Below are 24,891 nucleotides of genomic sequence, written 5' to 3' on the forward strand. Positions count from 1 at the left end.
GATTTATTTAGTATCTACAAAATATACGAGGAATTTACTCAGGAAAATGTCTGTGGTTGACCACTGGCACTACCTAATATGTCCTGGTGCGATGCACTGCGTCCACCTGCTGTTTTTGACTGAGGAAATGATTACAAAGTTAACCTGTAAAACTAGTGATATTTGAGTAATTCAAGTAAACCAAGATATATTTATTAATATTATAAACCAGTGAAGTACATAAAACGAAATGAGACTGGACTGACTACCTTCAACACTAGTCTACAAAGAAATGCTTGGTTTCCTCCTTCTTCCTATAATAAACTACATTGCCAAACAATAAGAAATCAAGCTTAAATAAGGTTAAAGGTTATTTAATGGTTATTTCACAAGACCAGTAGCGGACACTTCTGTATTTTTTGTCAGATGGCAGCAGGGTGAACACACTGTGGCTGGGGTGGGTGTTGTCTTTTAGTATCCTTTGGGCTCTGCGCAGACATCTCACATCAACGGTGTCACTGATGCTCTGTAGATGGGTGCCAGTGGGGGCTGTTTTAATCACCCGCTGTGGGGCCTTCCGATTGATTTGAGTGGATAAAAACAAGGGAACTGTGTGATTCTCTGATGTTTGAGCTCTCAGTGATCTGACATTTCTTTTTGTTAAATTTTACTTTTAAAGGGGCACTGAAGTGATTTAGTATTCCACTTGTGTAACATTAAGAGTCAAAAGCAAAGCAAATTGAGCTTCAGATATCCAAACTTTCAGTCAAACCCCCCAAAACACAGGAACCTTCACTTCCTATAATCTGACACCCTGGTTTGTAACAGGTGGGTTCGTGCTAATAATAAATTGAAGTTTCCAACTTCCTTACGTGAAATAAATCTCGAGAGACCGGAGTCACCTATGGGGAACATTCAAAGTAACAATCATGTGTCTGGTTTAGTTACCCCACGCGTATTGTACCATGACGTCAAAATTAGAGGAAGTTTGTCTCATCTGTAACATTTAAACTGGAAAAAAATATGGCTTTAAGCAAATATAGTAATACAATATACTATCGAGAGTCACACATTACATGACACAGTTAAAGGTCAGTTGGTATCAAAATAGAGAAGAGAAACCTGTTGGGAAGGAAGTAAAAAGAAGTTGTTAGAAGACCTACGAATTCAGTAATCATGTGAAAAAGAAGAGAGACAAATATGTACCCGTTGACAAGATGAAACATTTTATTTACATTAAAGTGCCCTGTGATTGTTAAGCAAACTGTTGAATTTACAGCCACAGAAGGAGTGCCGACAAAAATACTGTTTGTGTCACACACGCAAGAAAGAACACACATGAGGAAGAAAAATCTATGAATGGCACAAAACTCGCCAACATAATGAGAAATAAAATAGTGCAAATGTTCTTCTTGAATTTGTACCAAGCATCACCACACACCTTTAAGCACATGCAGTACAGTGTGGTTTCATAAAGTAAACTTTTTTTTTTATTATTTCCTGATAGCAATGAATGGCATCTTTGAAAGGACTTGGCAATAAAGCAGCAGAACTTTCCAGTTTATTTTGTTTTAGTGCTCTCTCTCACTTTCTCTCTCCCTTTCTTGTTTCCTGTTCCTTTCCAGAGAATGTGCGGTTTGTAGTGTAAACCTGTAAGCACCAGGCGCATGATAAAAAGTCCACAGCCTTGTAGTAAGGAGGTTTCATCTTGTTCTAATGCCAAAGGATGCGGTTGTCCTGCTGCTGGAGTCGCTCAAACACTCCGTATGGAATACACTGGTTCCACATCCTGTGATTAGATGAGATATAAAACCATGAGAAAGGGAATTACATAACAAGAGTTCAGTTTTGGGTGTGGAGCGGTTGGATGCCTCGCCTAAAAATAGATGGACAGGACATGATGGTGATTGCACAAATGCAAACAAGGTTTTCTCACCTCAGAGTCTTCATCCTTTTACAGTTTCTCAGACTGACTCCCAGACTCTGTGCACCCACATCTGTGAGCTTGTTGTACTTCACGCTGTGAAAGAGAACCGAAACAGTTCACACATTAGATGTTTCTTTCATGTGTACAACTGTATCTACAGACAGTGACAAACCCAACAATGTTATTCACATATGAGTGACAACAGACCAATAGATAATCTGATTTATGTTTACTTTTAGCAAATCATATGTCACTGGTTCCTCTTTTGACGTGAGTGTGTGTTTAAATCTTTCCATCTGTTGAAGTTTTAATTAAAATGATGTTCAGTACAAAATACAGGTACCACAGTACCTTTTCCTGTTAATAAAATAAACAACCAGGTATTACAAACAGTTAATTGGTTCCTACAAGATATTTCTTGCTGGCAGGAGCGTCCACAGTACTGGAATTTCTAACTGCGAAGATCAATCGACACAACATTGAGGACATGCAACTTTTGATTTGAAACATGAAGTATCACACTTTTCTGTAATCTGATTCATTAATCTTTTAAAATTAAATCTACAGTTTTGTGTGTTAAGCACAAGTTAATTGACTTCTGACCAAAGTGTAAGTATTTTCCTACAAACTGAAACTCAGCTGTCTGGGATTCCTCAGGCGTGGCCACTCTGGGGGGACTTAGCGTAGCTCTTTGAATTCCAAACAGCTGATGGGCCGACAACAGGCCAACAGACGTATCAGCAACAGTTTCCTGGGCCGTCACCAGCCTCGAAGGGTTTTTGTTTCTTATATAGAGGTCAGTGTGTCGGTCTTTCAGGTGCTAAATTTGTTGTGTTGTAGATAGATAGATAGATAGATAGATAGATGTAAATATAGTCTTACTCAAGGTCGGTGAGGGAAGTCACGTGTGGCAGGACAGCTGCTAAACTCTCTGCCCCTTCATCAGAAATCTCATTGCTGTAAAGACTGAAAAACACAAGGGACGGAGAGGGAAGTGAAAACATGTGGGTTTACAGTATGCACCATTTCGGGTGTTGTTGTTAAGCTACATGTGTATATGTGTCTACATATATACCTTAAACAGTGCAGTTTGGGCAGATCCCTCAGCACGGTTGCCAGTTTCTTCACCCCCTGGTCCCTAATGCAATTCTGTGACAGACTAGAAACCAGAAGAAGAGAGCAAACACTTAGTCAAACACTCATACCGCACATAGGCATCTTATTAAAAAACAGTTGACTTATTTTGTATTGTGAGGTCAAATATCATCCCAGCCTCAGAAGTGAGTGTGATTAAACAGGATGTTACTCACTTGAGTATCTCCAGGAAACGGAGCGAGACCAAAGCATCGGCCAATTTCTCTGCTCCTTTGTCCCCTATTTTACAGTTCTCCAGACTGAAGAAAAAGATAGAGAGATACTGTCAGACACTAGAAACAAAGTATAAACAGAGAGAGACTGATGCAAAGCACACATGAGTCAGAACTGGGGGTAAAGGTGTGAATATTTACTCTAAGCGCTGTAGGTTGTGTAGACCTGGCAGCAGCTCCCACAGCTTGGGAAGAGCTAGGGTACCATTGTCTGGACCAAGCCTAGAGGGAAGGACAATGTTGTCATCATCATCATCATCATCATAATTATCGTCGTCATCGTCGTCAATTCATATGTCAAATGTAAGAGCTACTCACTCAAACTCCAGCTTGTGCAAGTCTTTGACAGCTGGTACGCCCTCTGCCAAGATGGAATCAAACTGGCTAGAACTACAAGACAGCAAAGGACACACGTAAGCAGCCACACACACACACATAGTTTGCATGATGCAAAGCATGGCTGAGTGTATGTGTGTGGTGATTTACCTGTCCGACAGCCTCTTGTGCATATGTATGTTCACCAGTTTTGCCAGGTGCTCTATGTGGCACACCTGTGTGGCTTTCAGGGGGTGAATCTTGAATTTGGACACCGCCCCTTCCCGGAGCCCTTCTTCACCGCTCTGCTGCAGCTGCTCCCATAAGGTGATGACATCGGCAATGCACGCCCTAGAGGACACACAAGGGTTGACATTGCTATTAATGGAAATATCAACAGACTCGGATGAAGGAATAAAAATGAAGCCGAACAAAGCAGAGTTACTATTATGACTATTATGAATTTCGTAAAATAATTTTTGAAACAACGGCTTTTTAAATTGAGACAGAGGAAGACAATGGCAGGCTAACATTAATCTGGAAGCGGAAGTGTTCTGGTTTCTGTTTGGATTCCATTGTAGTCAAATATTGACCTATCACGTGAGCCGAAATACAGTCTTGGAGCCCATCAGCTATCACTTGACAACGACTTAGCTTTTTATTAGCATATCATAATTGATCTGCATTCATTTGCAGATATGTGCTTACAAAGACTAGCCGATATGATAGACACAGAAGAGGAAGTCTTGGCCTGGATATCTGTTATCTATATATTCTCTGGCTCCACCAGAAGCCTTGAAACATTGGTCGTTACCCCCAGAGGCTAAATAGTCATCAGATAATAGCTGATGGGTTCTGAGACTGGCCGTACATAAAAGCAATTATGTTAAAGCTGAAACACACACTTTTGTGTTTTGGAAAGGCTACAACAACACTAACCACACTAACACTACACTCTTAATACAGCACCATGCACACTGCTTCGGAAGGTGGAGAATTCCAGAGCATGACAGACCCACCCCACCTTTATTAGGGTTGCTAACCTATGACTGGACAGTAGCTGATTAAGTCTTTAACAAACACTTCAAGGGTTTAACAAACTACAAACTACAGATACGAAGCAGCATTTTTGAGATGTGGAACCTGTACCTGTATGTGTTGATGTTGTCGAGCCCCACCAGAGATCTGAGTCCAGAGATCTGTATCCCAGAATCCTCCAGATCCAAACAAAAACTCCTTCCTTCAGTTCCCCCTATTTCGAGAATGTTCTGCACCGCAAACACATCCGACGGGTTCAGTGGAACTCCATGAAATGTCAGGACTTCTGGAAGATTCGCTGCCAGGTGAGCAACTAGTCGTGCGCTGCCACTGTCTCTGCTGCCATCACCATGGGTGGAGCTTGCCTCATAAACATAGTGACAAGACTCCAGGACCTGGGCAGGACTCAGGTCCCCATGTGAAAGACCTTCAAGGTGTTTTGTTACCAAAGCCTGCTTGTTGGCCACCATATCTCTAAAGGCAGTCTCTGTGCATGAGTGAAGCCTCTGCAGCTCTGTCCTCTTGTGGAACAGAAGACCGACTGCAAAACGCTGGGAGAGCTCCAGTTCCTCCCTTTGAGGGCGCCGACGTCCCTTTGGGCCTAACTGGAATGGAAGACTTAGGATGAAGTTACGATCTGTAACAGTCCTGGGGAAACAGAAAGTGAGAAACAGTTAGGGGAAGGGAACTGGAAGTGAAGGAGAAAAGAGGCCAGGAAAGGGTATAAGTACTATTTTAATCAACAAGGCACAGAGTTTATTCACGTTTATTCCCTTCTCAAACAAGGTCTTTAATTCATTCTATCAATCAACCACTTCTCAGGTAATCTTTTTATCCATATTATTCTACTGGAAACATAGAAGAAGACTATTTTCTTCTGATGACTCAAGAGCCATTTACCTTGACAAAGACAAATGGACCCCTGCCAAGTAACTCTGAAGGAAAGGACTGGCCCACAACAGGATGAGGTCATCACCGGCATCGGTGCGTTCAATCTCCTTCCTCCCTCTGTGTCCACTGTCTTCTTCTACTCCTCTTCCCATTTCTTCTCTGCCCTCTTTTCCTGCTCCCTTTGTCTCACCACTTGAGCCAACTTGCCTCGTTCTCAAGTGATAAGAGAGGAAGAGTCCTGTCCTGTGGCCGAATGCCTTGAGTTTGGCAGATATAGTCCGTCCTGGGAGGAGCATTGAGGAGTTTGCTTTGACCCCATCCCAGGCCAAAGAACTCAGCTGGGACAGCAACTCTCTCTCCTCTATCCTATATACTTCCTCGCCAACACTTTTCATCTCCTCTACATCCTCTTCTTCTTTCTCCTGTTTCTTTGCCCTCCTTGCTCGTTGGGTGCGAGTGTTAACCTGTGCCCTGGACTTTGTCCGAGCATTCTTGTGACACCCCTTCTCTTGAGAACTATTTGTGATTTGTGTCTCGGTTTCCTCTACAGATATTTCTGTTTGTGGTTCAGCCTGTGCGTGCACGGTCTTACTGTCCTCTTTCATTATCAGTTGAAGCACTTGATGGCAGAGTCCGGTTAAAGTTCGCGGTAGGAACTCTGAACTTTTGGACTGCTCTAAAACCAAGCAGACCAACCGACATAGTCCAGGGTTCCAGCAGAGGAGATGTAGGTAGCTTGAGCTTTTTAAGTTGTCCAAAGCAGATGCTCTGAGGGCGGGATCAGTGAAGTACTGGGATAAATATGTCTCTATGTCTGGGGGGGTGAAGCCGCACACCTCCAAAAAGCTGTCCGTCCGCCGAAGAAGTTGGGTTGCAGTGCCTCTTGGTCGGGTAGAGAGCAAAAGAGTGCAGCCTGGAAGGAGGACCCTTTGAAGGATGGCAGAGTATAACTGCCTTACTGTGTATGTCTGTGCTTTACTGTCCCTCTGCAAGGATGTGATCAAGTCTTTTTCTTGAGTCTGGAGTAGAGTTTCATAGTCACGCAACTGGTCAAACCCATCAAAAATGATGAGCACCCGCTTAGGGGCTGCAAGGATCTGAGCATACACTGCCTCTGGGTCCAAGCAGGGAGGGGCAAAGGAGGAGAGGTTTAATAGGAGGGTCTGAAGGCTAAAGGTCGCCTCTGATAAAGTTAGTGCTTTGCCGTCTAGCAAGAAGACAAAGTCAAACTGTGGGATACAGTCTCTGGACCAGTCAAGACACAGCCTTCTGATCAGGGTGGTTTTACCCATGCCAGCATTGCCAAGAAGCACTATGTAGCGTTTGGGTTTGTCTCCATTTGAGCCTTCGAAGATCTGAGTCGAAAAGGAAAACATACAGGCACCAGTGAGTAGCAGCTAGTGATTTAAATAGTCATATAAACAAATCAAAATATTCAGCACCATTGTATTTAATTAAGCTATGTTCACAAAGCACATCGGACGCTGTTCTTCTATCCAGTGAAAGTGAAAATCTCACCTGTTCCCGTCCCAACAAGCTTTTTTGTCGATCTGTATCTCCCATGATAATTATCTCCTTGTCCAGGAATTTGCTTGTGTTTTTTCCAGAGCGAAATGTCTCTCTCTGGCTCACTTGGACGTCCACGTAATGAGAGGTCAGGCTAAGGCCTGCCTCCATATCCTGGCAGGTTTGACTCATGTGTGCTTTGGCTTCCTGAATGTGGTCCTTTACAACCTCTGGAAAACACAACACAACTGAATACCAAACTGCTTCTCCAAAAAGCACCTCTTTTTAACTTTCAGGGAATTTTAGATCAAAGCGGAATAGAGGAATAAAAACATGTGGTGACTTACGTGGAATGTCAAGGACAGTGGGAGACTGAGGAAGAGGCGAGTCCTTACATGCTGACATCTCTGAAAAGCAACATGTCATGATATTCGTAACACTGCAATAACTAACTGGGTAATTTATGCCCAAAGGATAAAGAAATTAGACATATATTGATACTCACCATTGCTAGGGGAGACAGGTGAGGTGAGAGACATGGCTTTGCTAGCAGTGTCTGACAGAGATCCTGGTGGGGATGAACTCATTTGGACTGGCGCTACAGCACCATCCACTGTAAACACAAGAAAAGAAACATGAAGATCCTGCGTACACATATACAGCAGTTGGTAGACAGTGGTTACCATCTTTTTACTTAAAGGATAACTACCGTTTTTTACAACCTGGACCTTATTTCTGGCAAAATATATGATCATTTACTCACCCAGATAACTTTGGTGTCATTCGGCGTCGTTCGGACGAAATTAGATCCAGTGTAGCGGCGATATATCCATATAATGGGAGAGACAGGGCAGCGACACACAGCCTCTATATAACGCATTATCTGCCACGAAACTAGTTAATTTCATCAATATTTTGTTATGAAATGCTAGCGCTATTCCCCTCTGAGTCCGGGCTCGTCCGTTATCAACATCCGGGGTCAAACTAGCAGTAGCAGCTACAGGTAAACAAGCCGCGCTGTCGCGGGTGCGCGCGCAGCTCAGAGACGACATCTTCCAGGTCAGAGGTAGTAGATCAGCCTACAGACCCCGGATGTTGACAATAGACGAGCCCGGACTCAGAGGCTAATAGCGCTAGCATTTCATAACAAAATATTGATGAAATGAACTAGTTTCGTGGCAGATAATGCGTTATATAGAGGCTGTGTGTCGCTGCCCCGTCTCTCCCATTATATGGATATATCGCCGCTACACTGGATCTAATTTCGTCCGAACGACGCCGAATGACACCAAAGTTATCTGGGTGAGTAAATGACCATATATTTTGCCAGAAATAAGGTCCAGGTTGTAAAAAACGGTAGTTATCCTTTAAAAGGCAGAACAACAATTGTAAATGTGGAACCATTATATGCATAACACTGCCAGTATGCACTCTCTGCATACACAGAGTTGGCACGCACACCAAGATTAAATTGTTTTCTACTCACCGGGAGAGAGGGGTGGCAGTTGGAGTTTGCAGGGTGGTGAAGTAGCAGGAACTATATTAGAAACAGGGGTTAGAGTATGTACTGATGATGTGGTCCATGTGCAAAGAACAGACATACATGAGGCGACAAGGCAAGTTAATAAGTATGAAAAGTTGTATGCTTTATATAGTACACAAAAGACATTAAATAATGAAAAAGTCATTTAAAGGTCACATTGATGCCATTTTTATGTAGACAAATACTTTTTAAAGAGCTTGTAGAAAGGTGCTTTCTTAAAAACATTATTACGATGTGAATCAATAATTTAAAAATGTTTGTCAGATCCAAAATGATTTTTTTTTGTTTATGGCTGTGTCAGAATTCTGACAGTTGGTTCCAGCTTCTAACAAGGTCAGCCAAGTCAGCCAACAGTATAGCTAACAGCTAACACCATTGGTATCATGTGGTATCCTTGTTTTGTCAGCGATCAAGAGTCTTAGTTGCCAGTTTGTGGAAACGTAAGAATGGTTGATTTCTACAGTATGCACCCAGCATACTGTACTGCCCTAATGTTAGCTAGTGTTAGCAACATTAACGTTTGCTAGTTAGCGTTAGCAGCATTTGCTAATGTTTGCTAATGCTAGCTGACGTTGCTGGCATTGCTTACGTTAGCAACTCAAGCTAGTGCACAAACTGGCGACCACTTGAGGGGGCAGATGATTCGAACAACAGCCGACTGTACATTTAGTAGCTGAATGTTATTAATAACACCATTATTGTAAATTTAACAGAATAAAACACAAATTAAATGGATAGAAACAAAATTTAAAAGCAACACATAGTTCAAGATGTAGAATTAGACTGGCAACAAATCTCTATCTTTTGTGAAGCTTATTCCAGCTACGTTGCATAATAACTAAATGCAGATTGATGTGCAGCTCTGTTTTTTATTTTCAGGGCAATTAAAACTGTATCATAACTGAGTCTTCATTTCCTCTACACAGTCAAGAACTCTCAAACACAATGGCAACAAAAACTGAACACTTCTCAAGCAGGACATTTGAAAAAAGATTGGAAAGGAAAACCCTCCCAAAAAACTGATAACACAGTGTTTGCAAATTCTTTACTCACCAAATATGTAAGTAGGTGCAGCAGCTGCGTTGGAGATTGGAAGTCTAATAACCGGCGTTAGTGTCTGAACAACCGGATACCCTGAAGGGTCTGGGATGGTGATAAACCGAATGGAGGGATGGAGATGAAGGATTCTTGGTGGAGTGGTGGAGAGGCCCGGCATCTCTGCTGCACTTGGTGTTGGACTTGGTGGTCCTGTGTCAGTGCCTGCAAAACAAGCAGTGACAACAACCTTATCGTTCTCTTCCCGCAGGTTTTGTTAACCTTGAGCCTATCAACAAGGGGGGCGATGGTTTACTTTCCATTGGAATAACAAGGGATTCAGCGGCAAAGATTTTGTGTACTGACTTTCACATGTGTTGAGACAAAGACTTGCAAATGAAAGCTCTGCAAGACTGACTGCACTGGCAATACCTTACCTGAGTTTTCATCAGACTGAGAGTTTATCAGATATCTAAAAAGAACCAAAGTGATCTGGTGGAAGTCGGGTGAGGTGAGAGTTCTCCTTAGAGTTCTCCTTTTGGTTCATCATTGTGACTCCTATCTGACAACATCATATTACACTTCCTCTTTCTAGATCTGTACTTAGTGCCACAAAGGAACCAAGTCAAGCATAGCCAACCAACATCACTTTAACCCCTTAGTGTAGTGTTTGAGTTCAGCAAACAGATCAACTGTGCCATGTTTAAAGTAGAATATTTCTGTAAAACACACACACACACACACACACACACACACACACACACACATATTTATATAGCCCAGTGGCGGACTCAGGATATTTTTGGGGCACCAGCTGCATGCGATGGGCACCAGCATACAGAAATAGTAGTTGAAGGGCACCCCAGAGGCCAGTTTATCATGTTTTATCCTCATTGTAGTAGGATAAAACACAATGAGGATAAAACCAACCCCCCAGATATCAATTTAAGGACGACTTTAGAAACTTACCTTGGTCGACAATTGGCTCAGGTTGTGCCTCATTGGTTTTCCGTCGACCTGCAAGAATGGAAGAACTAACATTAAAACATGTAAATTGAAAAACACAGGATCAAAATTGACCCAGTGTGGGGTCAATATAGCATGGATGCATTATATTGGGCTGATTTTACCCAGTACCAATGGGTGGAAAACCACCCAACAGAGGGGTTGTTTTGATCCAGTAACCCAACACTTATATAAATATAACACTAACACTGCATGGGTCAAAAAAACATTGGTGCTATATTGACCCTACACTGGGTCAATTTTAAATTCAGTGTTTTTAAGTGTGTGGTTCTTAGCTAACCTTACATGATGACAGCCAAAAAGAAGCCCAGAACCAGAAGTTTTAGCCCATTGACTACAAATTATGTTTTAACATTTTTGGTGACAATACATGTTGTAGGTTTATATTTTTGGCTATATCATTTGTAAATGCATATTTTCTACTGTATCAAGCACCCATTGGTTGCCATTCTTTTTATTGTACAATGTGAAAACCATAATTCATAACAGACTTCAGATGGTGCAATGCAATGTAGAAACATGATGATATCAGCTGATCAGTCATATGAATTAAATGTTCGCTACGTCAGGAGTTATTCAGAAAAGGTGTTTCTATCTCCATTTAAGCTCTTTCAGCTCTTTTTCTCAAAACAGGCAAAAACAACCTCAAGAGACTGAAACAGCTTTCTGAATTTTGCTGCTTCTGATGAGATACTTTAAGGCGTAAATAAAACACGTTAATGAAATACATGTCTTGTGATGGACTGCACATCTCAAGCGAATTTCAGAAAAGTCTTGTCAATGATTTCCTAACATACTGAGAGGAATGGAAAAACCAATGGCTGCCTGAGAAAGTAGACCATTTACATCCAGATTTCTAAAACCCAGCGACATGGCCTGCAAAATGGTGCGCTGTGATGTCGAGTATAAGTCATTTGTAGTCAAGTGGCTAAAAGATGTAAGACGATCTCTTGGTTTACAGCTCTGTTTAAAAGCTTTGTGGAAACTACCCTAAATGATTGGTTAAATAGGACGATGATCAAACATCAGCTATGTGGGCACGGATTACATATTTAACTTTGTCCCACATTTGAAGCCGCGGTGTAACACAGTTAACAGACAGTCTAGGTAGATCACCTGCTTTTTGCCTTTTGGGCCTCGATGGTGTGGTCTCATCAGGACACCGTTGTGGCTGTGAAACTGGAGAGGAAGAATGTAAATAGAACATGTAAACCTGCAATGTGTGCAAGTAGAACTAAGCCGTGCAGAATGTTGCAGCTGCATCAGGCGATCCTGAGATGAAGTTTTACATGACAAAAGGTGATCAGGTCGGTTTTCTACCTCCGGGTCTTTTTCTCCTGTTATTTGCTTTGCTCGTCTGTCTCTGCTGGTGGCTGTCTGGGCTGGGCAGTTCGGATGGTGAGGGAACATCACCTTAAGTGTAATAAAGAGGAAGTCAAAAGGTCAGTGAAGCAACTGGCAGACACAGTAACAAGAAATGGTTGTTATGCTCCTGATTTTCAGTGCTGAACTGAAAATCAAGCAGTGAAGCATGTTTCTCCAAACATCTTGAAGAAACGAAAAAAGGAAGAGGCACACAGGCTAAAACAACAGTGACGTCACGGAGAAAAAAGTTTTGTAGCCCTCATGTTTTGTTGGCAGTGGCTTTACTTCCCTGTTGCTTGGGCTAACACAGACCCCACTGGTGTTTCTAATAATGTAAAAACAGTCTTAAAGCACATTTATTACACCAGATGTTTTATGTTTTCCATGTTGGATGAAATATAATGTACATGAGTTTGTTTGAAAGTTTTAGACCTTTTCTTTTTTTCCTTTATTGCCTGTTTTACGTCAGCAGTTGCTTAATGAGTTGAAAAGAGGAGATCCTTACTGCAGTTGTTGAGTTGATCTTCACAATTCAACAATGGATCGCCAAAGACGCCAAAAAGCTCATCTGGGTCTAGGTAAGAAAACACACAGAGGGAATTAGACAACATCATCAACCTTTGCGTTCATACTTAAATATATGTTTTTCTTTGTTATTACATAGTGTGCAAAGGTTTGGCTCCAACATACCCATCATCTTTCCCAGGAAATCCTCATTTAGGAATTCTGTCAAATCATCTAAAACGCAAACAATGGAAATTATCAGATGAAACATTTGCAACAGTTTGATTTCACATTTTCTAATGAAACATTTAAATTTCCTTGTTTATCAAACGAAAAAGTCTGTTTCTGGGGCCAATTTTTTAACCCCATAGAGTCTCAATAATTATGTTTTTCAGTTGCACTGGACTACATGATTTTTCATGTCTAAAGTGCCAGCATTTTAACAGCATGAATCAAAACAATTGGCAGAATCAGATATGCAGCCATAACTGGTAGGTTGGATAAATGTAGTAAAAAACGGCCATCACACTTTGTGGTGGTTGCTGGAGGAGACAGAGAACTTTTCCTAAACAACTTATGTATTTAGCTCAATTCTTCATCTCCTCCTTTTATTAGTGTAGATTAGCAAAGACTACTACAACTTTTTAATGTGTTGCTATCTGGAAAATGCCCAGTTGATCACTTATTTGATTATTTGATCAATTAACAACTTTTTTGCTGCATTTAATGCAAAAGTAGCTTCAGCCATTAAAATTCAGATTGATCTGACATACTGTCCTGTTTGTTATTGCACTTGGTGTAACTGTTGGTAGTGATCCTGGTGCAAAAAGTAATTTTAGTCCCTTTAATGCTATATCAGTATATTTTTTGTTTCATTCAGTCGGTTAACAAAGGGAATTCAACCACCAAAGTTGGTATATTATTAACTTTCCAGTTTTTTAATGAAATAAACTATGGGACCCTTCCATGAAATCAGTGTGCTGATTCATGTAGAGCCTCTCTTCAGTATAGAGAGTGCCATTCAAACTCTCACAATACTAACCTGGTAGATCTCCCAAGTCAAGACCAGCAAACAGGTCCAGATCAAATTCCTGCACCTTGGCACCTGATAACACACACAGAAACACATAAAATGTGATATCAATGCATGAGGACTGAAAGCATCATAATATATTGAAGTTGCCTGAGCACTGTATTAACCTAATGTCAGCCTCTTGACCTGTGCGCCCTAATGTGTGTCGCTGACTGCAAACATCAGATGATGATTTGTCTCTGCAAGTGTGAATGCAGCCACAATAATTTTCAGAGTTTCACAGTTCCCTCATTGCTAAACCTCACTGTAAACTCAATGCCACTGTTGTTTTGTCTGCTGTCTGTGCCATGCTAGACAGATCGATGCAGGACTTCCTGCACCTTTGTGGGGGTTGTGGAAAACTCAAAGTGGTCTCGCTACCTTGTACTACTTCGTACTACTTCGTACTACTTCGTACTTGTTTTTAATTTGTGTTAATGCACTTTGAGTCGCCTTGAGTCTGAATTGTGCTATACAAATAAACTTGCCTTGCCTTACAATCTCTCCCTGCACAAAGAACACAGACGATGACCAAAATGTACCTGACTGTTATACTAAACAAGTTGAAGGAGATTGAATAATTCATATTATATTAAGAAATGCATGTTCAAAAATTCCTATTCTCATATAAGGTATGTAGATGTTTGAACTGTATGTATGAACTTTGCAGGCTATGGCTTTGCTGTTTTACCAGGTGACTTTTAGAAAGATGATTTTAATATGTCTTGCACTTGCAGTGTATCCTCTCAGTTTTGTCTCATTCAGAAGATTATCTAACAGGGTCTGCTTCAAAGTTTTGATAAAATAAACAAAATCAGCAAAAGATTAAAATGTCTTCCCCAAAACTACAAACTGCACCTTTAAATGACACTTGAGTAGTTTTGTGAAGCCAACACTGTGCTGATTCATGTAAAACCACTCCACAGAGCTCGTTTCTACAGTGTAAACAGGTAATTCAAACTCAAACAATACTGACCTTGGAGATTTCCCAAGTCAGGACCGACAAACGGGTCCTGATCCACTTCCTGCATCTTGGCACCTAATAACACACACACACATAAAATGAATAAATAAATATATTGATGATAAGGAGTTATAGTTGCCTAATCACTTGCATTGAGCAACTTCAGCCATGCCAATTTTCAAATCTTAAGCTCTGCACATCATTCCCACGCTAAGTTTCACAATTTCATCATTGCTTAATTGTAAAACACAATGCCATTGTCGCTGTTATTTCATCTGCAGTTGCACATTATAAAAATAAGCGTGCACAGTCTGACATGCAGGAGACAGAAAAGTACCAAAAAAGCCTGGTGCCTATACCACATAAGTTAAGGGGACATGAATATTATGAAAATAAGGCTAATAGCAACAGTCTCAGAGTACGTAATTCGTATTAGATGTTCAGCTTTCTGTTCATTCAGGTAACTATCAGATACATTATATGAACTTAAGATTATTGTTGTCATGTCATTAATACCAGGACTCAGACAGCCTTCACAACTGATCATCAGACACATCGGGGACTGTAATATCTAATTATGCTTAAGGGCCAGCTTTAAAGGGAAAAAACACATCTCAGCTAAAATCAAAGGAGATTCATTTATCAAGCATCTCACTTACACTCACAAACTGAAAACAGTTTTACTTTTCCGGGCTCATGTTTGTGAATGTGGTTTATGTCTGTGAGGTGTCACTATCACAACTCTGTCTCTGTACTGCAGCTATCCAGAATGCTGAACGGCTGCTCCTTGAAGAAAACCTCCTTAGAGTATAACTCTAACTCAACAGAATATGATACATTGATTTTATTCTTACGTTTGTCAGATCAGGAGTAAAAGAGATGCACTTTTACTAACAGTTACAGTTACAGTCACTTATGCTAAATTTCCCTTTCAGCAGTTTCATACATAGACCCAGGATTCTTATGTATCAGTTCATTGGTTAGTTGTCTCTCAGAGGTGCAGCAATACAGCATATGGTTTATATTATGCTCATTTCAGGTTCATACTTTTATTTTGGTTGTCCACTAAAGAATGTTTCCATGCTTTAATCTTCAAAAATGACGTAGTTTTCCTCAGACTGTCCCTTGCCGCAGCACCTCTATTCGCCTTCTGTCTCTTTAAGGCCAGTCGGTGCTGATTGGTCGGCTTTCACAGGCCTGAGCAGGCACTGCCTAATGTGTTTGAAGGCAGAGTTTCTGAATACGGGCTGTGTGCATTTCTCTGTGGATTGACCAAGACCTGCTTTATTATAAAAAAAAAGTTACAGCAATCTCACTTTCAAAAATATGAGACCTTTAAAGCGCCGATTAGAGCCTAACAATATTTTCCGATAGGCCAGTATTGGCCGATAATATCCGGCATACGATATATCGGTTGGGCTCCAGTTGTGATTTGAGGAGACTCCCTGCGCGGTTCTGAGGCACATCCTAAGAACCCAAAGTGGTAATATTTCTTTTCAACCGTGTTCTGATACAGCTCTAGATATAACACACCCATATGTCTGTATGACCAAACCGTCGAAGGAAAGAATAACCTGTAAAGCATGAGCTTCGAAATCTGGACAAAAGAAGAGCATTGTACTGATGACTCATTGCAAACCAACAGTATTCGCTGCCTGAAAGACTGCAAAGGATGTCAGAGGCTTCCTGCACTGGGGAGATACACTGTTCTCCATGTTTTTGGTGCTGAGCGATGAAGAGTTGCAAAAAATGCAACATCCGTCATTTCCTGTCATTTTTTTAGTGGCACGATCTAATGACATAACAATACTGATACAAAAGTAGCTGTTAGAGAGTATAGAAAAGATTAGGGAGGGGAGGGCAGAGGAGAACTGATAAAACGTGGGAAAGAAGTTGTGAGGCAGCGTGTGCCAAATGTTTTAAGTCCCACTGGTACTGTTATGTTATTTCATATCTCTTAAACATTTCATAATAATGCCCTGTTTGAAAGTGAAACTAAGGCATTGCTCAAACAAGGCTGACATGAAGGCCTAAATTTGGTATTCTAATGAAGTGCTGCCAGAAACTAACGAAAAAAGAAAGGAAGAAAGAAAGATTGGTTGATTTTGTGTATTTGGTCATTACAAATCCATTGTATCAGCAAGAGGACATGACTATACTGTACATGCACCCCACAACAGTAAATAATTCATCACAATCAATACAAGCAATGCAATATAGTCATTTTGTTGATTATTTCAGGTACAGACTGGCCCTGTGATGCCATACAGACTCAGACCACCATCACACGTCAAGTCTGTCTGCTTCATCCTGGTTTGTCTCAGACAAAGACTTCCCCTCTCCCGTCTCTCCCTCAGTAAGCTTAGGCCAAGCTGACATGGTGCACAAAGCTATCCCTGATGTTTACTCATAGATGAAAGCTGCGGGCGGTGTTGTGTGGTTAGAGCTTTGGCCTCATGCCTCAAGGTATGAATGCGGATTGTCTGACTTTGATTCTTTCAGGTTGAGATTTCCCAGGCCCGTATTTGTGTCCGATCAAACCGGGAAAAGAAAGGTTCAACTGTATAAGAAGAGGTTTTAATTGTGGACAAAAGAAGAGCAATTGAGATGCTTGTCACGATGAGTCATGGCCTTGGGTATTATAACACACTAACTTATATTCAGCTGGATTATAGGTGGACAAAACAACAGTGATTGCTGCCTAAAGACCACAAAGGATGTCAGGAGCTTCCTACTAGTGTATATGTTTTTTTATACCAAAACAATTTTTAGTATTCAAAGAGACTGTAACCAATATTTGGTACTGAAAAAAAGAATAACCTGTGATGTAATGTAGGTAACTACAATTTACTCAAGTTCTTTACTTAAAGCAACATTATGTAACTTTTTTACATTAAAAAAACAGCTTCAAAATCATGTTGATGGTACAGTGTCTTATAATAGGGTGAATGGTGTCTCTGTCTCAGTCACTCCGCCCCCCATCACTTGTTTCTGCACTGTGTAACTTCAGAGAGTGGGTAGGATCACAGCGTTACATACATGTTTACTTCAACATGCGATAGAAACGTTTTCAAGACGTAACTCTGTTATGACCTAATGATCTTGTTTGAAGTTAGCACCTACATTGCGTCTGACAAATTGTTACAGACCTGAGATTTGTATTTACGACAGTGGTGTACGCCAAAGCGCACAAAATGCCAATTTCTACGTAATGTTGCTTTAAGTATCATTTTGAGGTACTTTATTTGAGTATTTACATTTTCTGCTACTTTATACTTCCACTCTACTACATTTAGTTGATAGTTTTAGTTAATTATTATTGTTATTATACTTTTAGTATTATAAATGTTCACATCTCAATTAGTAAAGCTGTTATTACTGCTGTGGCTGCTGTACCCCCCTCAAGATGACGTATGTTGTGAACTGGTGCTATACAAATAAAGATTGATTGATTGATTGATTGACAGTTGCAAATTCATACTACTCAGGGTGCGCTGGCTATTACTTGTGACATGTGACCAATCAGTGTTGTAGGCGAGACATTGAGTGAGACCACAGACTGCTGACTACAGACCGAGGATCCTGCTTCAGAGCCGAAGACGAGCGTTTCAGATTGTCAGATTGTCAGCTGCACCTTTGGCCCCTTCTATCACTTATCCATCGAGACGCCTTCTCACCCTCAAATTTGGACCCTTCTAGAGGCTCCCCAGGGTGAAAAATGAGAAAATAATTAGCCATAGGTGTGTGGCCCTGCAGATTTTAAAATTCAAGATAGGCATAGGGTCCAAACGAGGCTGACCTCCTCTCCTGCCCATTACAATCACAGGTTTGTCTGTTTGATCCTTTATTGTCCTCTCAGGTAACCATATGGCAGTCTGTGGTTAGAAAATCCAGACACACCCTTTATAAAGAGGAATCACCAGGACCCTGACAGACAGAATCAATTGGGGACTTTGTACTCAGATCTATGCCTGAGGTTTCTGTGCAAGCCAACAAATCCTGCATGTGTGGTGCACTATCAAAATTTAGACGCCATTTCCTGTCACACCGAGCTCACCGTCTGCACTTGCAGTACAGATGAACGCTGGAGATAATTCACCAGTTGAACATGCTCTTTTTTTTTTTTGCCACATTTTAAAAATAAGTGAGGGGTGACTTGTCGCCTGATCGCACTCCAAAAAAAGGCCTGAACTATGAGGAACATGCACATTTAGAGAACCATGTTGCATTTTTTGTCATCCATAAAAGCCAACACATAACTACAAGTAGCACAACACGTAGATGGGGGGAACAAAAGCTGCAAAATGCAAAGAAAAACCTTTAATATTGCAAAAATCTTGATTATGAATGAGTAGGAGTCCGTGTCGCATGAGCCCACACTACTACAAACACACACACACACAAACAATGGCCGCCGCCCACCGCATGTGTCTGTTTGTTGTCTCCAGACACGTATTGCAATCAGTGAATTAACTTTCTTTTCATTCTCTGGAAGTCCCCCCAAATACCCTGCATTGACTCACTCCCCTTACCAGCAACGTCTACCTCGTCTCATTTTATCACGCCACATTTTACGCACGTTTGTGACCCAAACAAGGACACCTTACACATGCGTAATGGAGCGCATGCCCGTCTTATAATGGCTCAAAGTTTGCGGTTGTATACAGCACTGATAAAAGCAATCCTAGATGCCAATTAAACGGCTTCAACGTTTGTGCATGAATAACGTTATTTCAAAGCAGAAAATATCAGATTGCAAAATCAAGAACATTAAGCATTAATAAAAACAAAAACTGTTATCATTTCTTTATGTTTGTGATGAAAGTCGTGAAAAAAAAACACTTCACCACTGCGCATAATGCAGTAAGATAAGCTGAAACATCACACACAAAACTCCTGTAAAGATAAGAAATGTAGATAAGAGGAAAGACCACCCGACAACCTTTCCTATCCATATTGCGCACTTTGGATAAACGTGCCCAGCCCGCCCCATCAGAGTCGGGATAATTTTTACCTGCCGCGCCGTCCTCACTGGATGATGATGATGATGATGATGATGATGCTCTGGTCCTCTGAACTCCACCTGTATATTCTCTGTGCGTTAACCTGAGTACATCAGCCGCTGCGCATGCTGTGTCCTCAAATGACCTATACCTCCTCCTGTGAGCGCAAACCTGCTCGGTCTAACAATAAAGACGTTTTACTTTCACTTTAAGCTGCGCACACAGGCAAGCCAAACTGAGGCGGGTTCCAGAGATGATGAGGGGCAACAGCGCAAAGTGTTTCTACAACAGACGTCTAGTTTCGGTTTATATCTTCAGAAATGTTCGAAAATCCCCCCAGTTGGATGTAATAACAGCCCTCAACAGTCATATTTCATACAGGCTCCTGACAGTTATTAAATATTATTCTATTATGTGTCTCAAATATAGAGGTGATATTATTATTAGTACTATGATGTTATTAGGCGATCTTTCCCAGGTCAGCTCATGTCACTTGTTTTCCATCACTATCCTTTATCAGTGATGGAATGTGACTCACTCACTCAAGTACTGTACTTGAGTAGTGTTTTTAGGTACTTTACTTGAGTATTTCCTTTTTCTGCTACTTTATACTTCCACTCCACCACATTTCAGAGGCAAATATAGTACTTTTTAACTCCACTACATTTATTTGATAACTTTAGTTACTAACGTAGCACATTTTTAAATGAAGCTATTTTATTGGTAATCAGAGGGAAAAAAATAAATAACTGAATTGTGTGGTCAAATAATCAGTTGACCAACAGTATACAGTATAATATACTGTATACTACATACAAAAAATAATTTAAAAAAATATGTACTTTTATTCTTTACTTTTAATACTTAAGTACATTTAATATCAGATACTTTAAGACTTTCACTCAAGTAACTCTATTTGTGTGGGTGACTTTCAGTTTCACCAAAGTAATATTTTAACATGATGTCTTTACTTTTAATGACTTTTGGGTTATTTTTACAACACTGCCCTTTATGTCAAAGGTCCACCTGAGTATAAGGTCTATACCAAACTGTGTAGAGGTTCATCATTTTCCTTTTGAGCATTAAGAAATACATTTTAAAACACTGGGGGGGGGGGGGGACAGCCCCCTACTTTAAATACATGAAAAGAATGGATGAGATATTATTTGACCATATACAAGGTGTTGTCTGTAAGACAATAATAAAATGAAACCATTCAAAGAGGTATGAAGCCTCATGAGATTTAAAAAAAACCAAGTTGGGGCATGGTGGGAAGGGAAGAGGGGAATTCAATGGAGAATACAGGATATAGAATTATAGTGAAGTGTGTGTGTGTGTGTGTGTGTGTGTGTGTGTGTGTGTGTGTGTGTTATGTTTGTAGAGGTTAGGGGGCTGGCATAAGACGGATTTGTGTTAAGTATGATATGTATGCGCATGTCTCTTATTGTCACCTTCCTAAAATAATGGCCAAAGTCAGCTCTTCATGATGCTGGCCACCTCTGGTAAAATCACCTACATCCTCAGTTGAACAGATCATGTGATCCTACCCCTGTAGTATAATGGCCTATGTCAAAGACCTTTTTATTTATAAAGGCAGAGTGACCTAGGCAATTTTAGCTTTAGCTTTTCAAGACATATCTTTACCCCAAGGTGCTATGTAGTATAGTCATCTATTGTCATAACCTTTTTGTGTGAAATGATTAATCATATAATCTCTACTATGTTTGGTTCAGTTTTTCCAGTTTTTTTTTGAAAAACTTGAAAATATGACTTAGGCCATTATTTTAAGAGGTTGACGATACTAAATATACTGTATGCTCAGATTGCTTGAAATCAATGCAACCACTATGAAATGTGAAAACCAACACACCTCTATGTAACAAACAAGGAAACACGGGGAGTTTTGGCTCATTAAAGTGGAAAGTACCTGTTCTACCTGTTCATCAACAGCAGATGCACCACTCACCATGCCAGCCTGCCCATGAATTACATCACACAGGCTCACACCATTAATACCTGTTGGTCAGCCTTGTCATACAATACTGTTGAACTGTTTTTTCGAGAAACAATGAGTGTGAGTGGACACAATATCAGTCAGTACTAGGAAATATGGGGGAGTTAGGAAAGGGAAGAGTCTGGACAGGGTTAGCAATATGGCAGAAGGTGAAGGGAAGTAGAGACAAAGAAAGGGACGGAGGAAAATCTAATTGGGCGTCACAATGTGGGCACTTCGGATCAAAACTCCACCCGTGTAATTCAGTCCCATTACATAAAACTCCACAGGGGTAAACAGTTTTCTGGCCAAACATTCCTGCCTCGTCATTACATTTTGTTTCATTGATAGCAGATTTCCCACAATTAAGTCCGTCATGGCTGTTTAGTGCCCAGTTCATCTTATCGTGCATTACAAACATCAGCTGTTTCACACTTGAAACTGTGTGTCTTCATGGATAACTGAAGCTTTATAAGCTCAAATGTAGTGATATTCAGGACAACAGAGACGTGAGACTGACATCAATGTTTTAATCATTAATGTGCTTATCAGTATCTAAAGCTACAGTATTGTCCTCTGGCTGCTGCCTAATTCTCTTTTGACTTTTACATCATACATGCATTTATGAACACTGTCCTCTTAATTGACAGGTAACAATGCTGCAAAGGTCAGTGCAATTATTTAGGGAAGGGGAGCGCCACATGTAACTAAGTACATTTATTCAAGTTGGTACTGAAGTTAAAATTTGAGATCTTTTGGTTTCATTGTTTTGATTGAGAAACAGCTAGCGGTAGAAAATATATACTGTGCACTTAATAATTTTAAGATTTGAGTATTAGTTGATCAAAACGATGCACTGAGAAAGTGTCACTTCGACATTACCCATTAAATAACGCGTCAAAAATAATCATTAGTTGCAGTCCTATACAAAATAGCTAACAATTAGCGCCACCTCAACAGACTGCAACAGTAAAATCCATTGACATTAAAGGGTAATAGGTAAGAATTTTATTTGTGAGTGTGAATAAACAAAAGTTTGTGACATTATGTGTTGGAGATATATCCTGAAGTGAGCATGCTAACCAGCTAGCCCAGGCCCATCCATGTCCAAAGCTCCTGTGCCAGCAGTGTAAACACTAAAACTCCCCTGGGCCTGAGCTCCCAGTCCGAACCGCTAGCTGCACGGCTAACTGAGCTAACTAGCTACAGTTAGCAGCAGTTAGCCCACACTGAGGCAACTAAATGGCTGAAATGTCATAATATCAGTTTGTGCCAAATGTCTTTTTGTATTTTTTACTGACAAATGATGTGTATTTTCATTAAATACATTTTCTCATGCCAGTATTTTGTGTTTTATTTGGATATATTTGAAAAACAAGTATCTGTAATCTGTTATTTCAAGATTCTCTTTGATGTATTTGTGCCCGTCTCTGATTGTCAATTAAGACGATTAATGATTGATCATACATAACATCCCTACTGAGTATACTAACCTACTTTTACTTAAGTGACATTTTCTTTGCAGAGTATCTCTACAATGTGGTGTTACTTCTTATGTAATTCAGAATGAAACTGAAAGTAAGACACACCCTTTACACCCAACCGTTCCCAGGTGCTGACACAAAACAAATTTGGACAAGCATCCAAAAGACAACATATTTACTGTTGGTGACAGAGGTTACTTTCATTTCATGATTGTTGGTGGAAAGCTGAGAAAGGGAAACTGGAAGGCACCAGGACAGCTTGGAGAGAAGCTTCTTTCAGTGCTATGGTGATTCCCAAACAACCATGACATTAAAGGCTTTGGCAGTATTCCTATAACCCCGGGCGGATGATGTTAATAAGAACAGAGATACAGATGGCAGAAGAACAACAAAACACTTACCCCACTGTGGATCTACTGTCTCCATGTCCTCTTTATCCTCATGGAAGTCTGTTATGCCATCACTGCTGCATGTGTCTATACCATCAGCAGCCCTGAAAACATTGTCTAAAACACTTAATGTCATGCTATGATCCATGTTTGAGTAAAACGAGTTATCTTGTGCGTTAGTTGGGTCACAGGAAGAAAATAAATGTCCAATATCTTCTGTTAATCCTGGAAAGCCACATTGTACATCTGCGGTCAAACAGAGCAGGTCCTCTGTTGTACCTGTCGTCCCGTCAGTTACCCAGCAGTCATCGAGCTCGCCCTCAAACCTGTCTGTGCTGTCGCTGCTTGTGTCTGTTGCTGCACAGGCTTCAACAGGTGAGGCATCCAAATGATCCAATACAGTCGTCACCGTGCTGTTGTACGCAGAGAAACAGAGGCCTCTCGGTGCGTCAGTGGCTCCTGTATCCAATGTGAAGTTTGGGCCTGTACAGCTGAACTTGTCAGCGTACAAATCTAGTGTCCTGCAAGCCATTGCAAGTTCTGTTTCCTCCTCCATATTCAAAACAGGGCATCGTGCTTCACTGTCTGTCGCTGTGTTTTCACTTGCTGCCAGAGAAGGAACCAAAGGCAGTAACATCCTTCGTCCTCTGTCCCAGTGCTGCCACACAGGGACAGCTATCCGTCTAGCCTCCTCCTCTACCTGCTCTAACCACTCCTTCTCATCCTCTAAATTCCCCTTTTTCATTCTTTCATTATCACTTGCAGGCGTCTGCACTGATTCTGCATTCCTCAGCAGTTTTGTCATTTCATCATCTAATCCGACACTGTGTTGGTAGTTGGTTGTCGACAGGTAGTGTTCTTCAATCCAGTCCAATGGATCAATTTGTGGCCCAGACCTCACATTCTTTTGTTCATCCACTGGTGAAACAGGGTCCGATCTTGTCTGGTTGGGGTCAGTGATGGAAGATTCTTGGCAGCTCACCTCAACCAACTGACCTTGGTTGGAGTACCAGTGGGGGTTTGATCCTGGAGAATTCATCGGATCCACACCTGGTTTACATCCTGCCTCGCTGTGAGCCGGTCGGGGCAGACTCAAACTCTTGCTGTAGGCCTTTGAGATGATCCGGTCCTCCACCAAACCCTCCAGCAGGGCCCGGACCTCGGCAGGAGAGGCCCAGGTGAGGGCCAGCCGCACTGCGTCCAGAACCTCCCCGAATTGGGCCATGGCGACGAAGTCTGCTCCGTGGTCATTGACCTCTCGCATGCGACAGCGACTAGTGGAGATGATTCTGTTTTAATTTTTTTAAAGGGACAATGATTTTGCTCAGAAGGCAGTCTCATCAGAAGAGGGAGGTGTCTGCGTGGTTGGAGGGGAGGGCGGTTTGAGGAATTGATTCAGTTTTATGGAGAATGCATGTGAAAGCTGGAGGTAGAGAAGTTATTATTATCATTAGGAGGTGAAGTTTCTCACAACAATCGGGTCTGACGAG

At 41.1% G+C, this 24,891-nt stretch overlaps 1 protein-coding gene across 1 annotated transcript; it reads right to left on the bottom strand.

Annotated features, from left to right (window-relative positions):
- Positions 1-1,182: 1,182 nt before the first annotated feature.
- Positions 1,183-24,463, bottom strand: ciita (class II, major histocompatibility complex, transactivator). The gene is made up of 23 exons (XM_084370402.1): positions 23,414-24,463; positions 14,545-14,607; positions 13,539-13,601; positions 12,683-12,730; positions 12,498-12,566; positions 11,948-12,040; positions 11,744-11,806; positions 10,571-10,618; positions 9,620-9,826; positions 8,510-8,560; positions 7,529-7,636; positions 7,371-7,430; positions 7,036-7,253; positions 5,527-6,872; positions 4,738-5,274; positions 3,760-3,939; positions 3,592-3,663; positions 3,415-3,495; positions 3,217-3,300; positions 2,982-3,065; positions 2,789-2,872; positions 1,916-1,999; positions 1,183-1,768 (listed from the first exon to the last, which is right to left on the bottom strand). Exons 1-23 carry the CDS (start codon positions 24,438-24,440, stop codon positions 1,693-1,695), a joined length of 4,746 nt encoding a protein of 1,581 aa, XP_084226528.1. The 5' UTR covers positions 24,441-24,463; the 3' UTR covers positions 1,183-1,692.
- Between the last annotated feature and the right edge of the window lie 428 nt (positions 24,464-24,891).

Source organism: Pagrus pagrus (genome assembly GCF_965226575.1).
Source record: "Pagrus pagrus genome assembly, chromosome: 13".
Taxonomy (NCBI): domain Eukaryota; kingdom Metazoa; phylum Chordata; class Actinopteri; order Spariformes; family Sparidae; genus Pagrus; species Pagrus pagrus.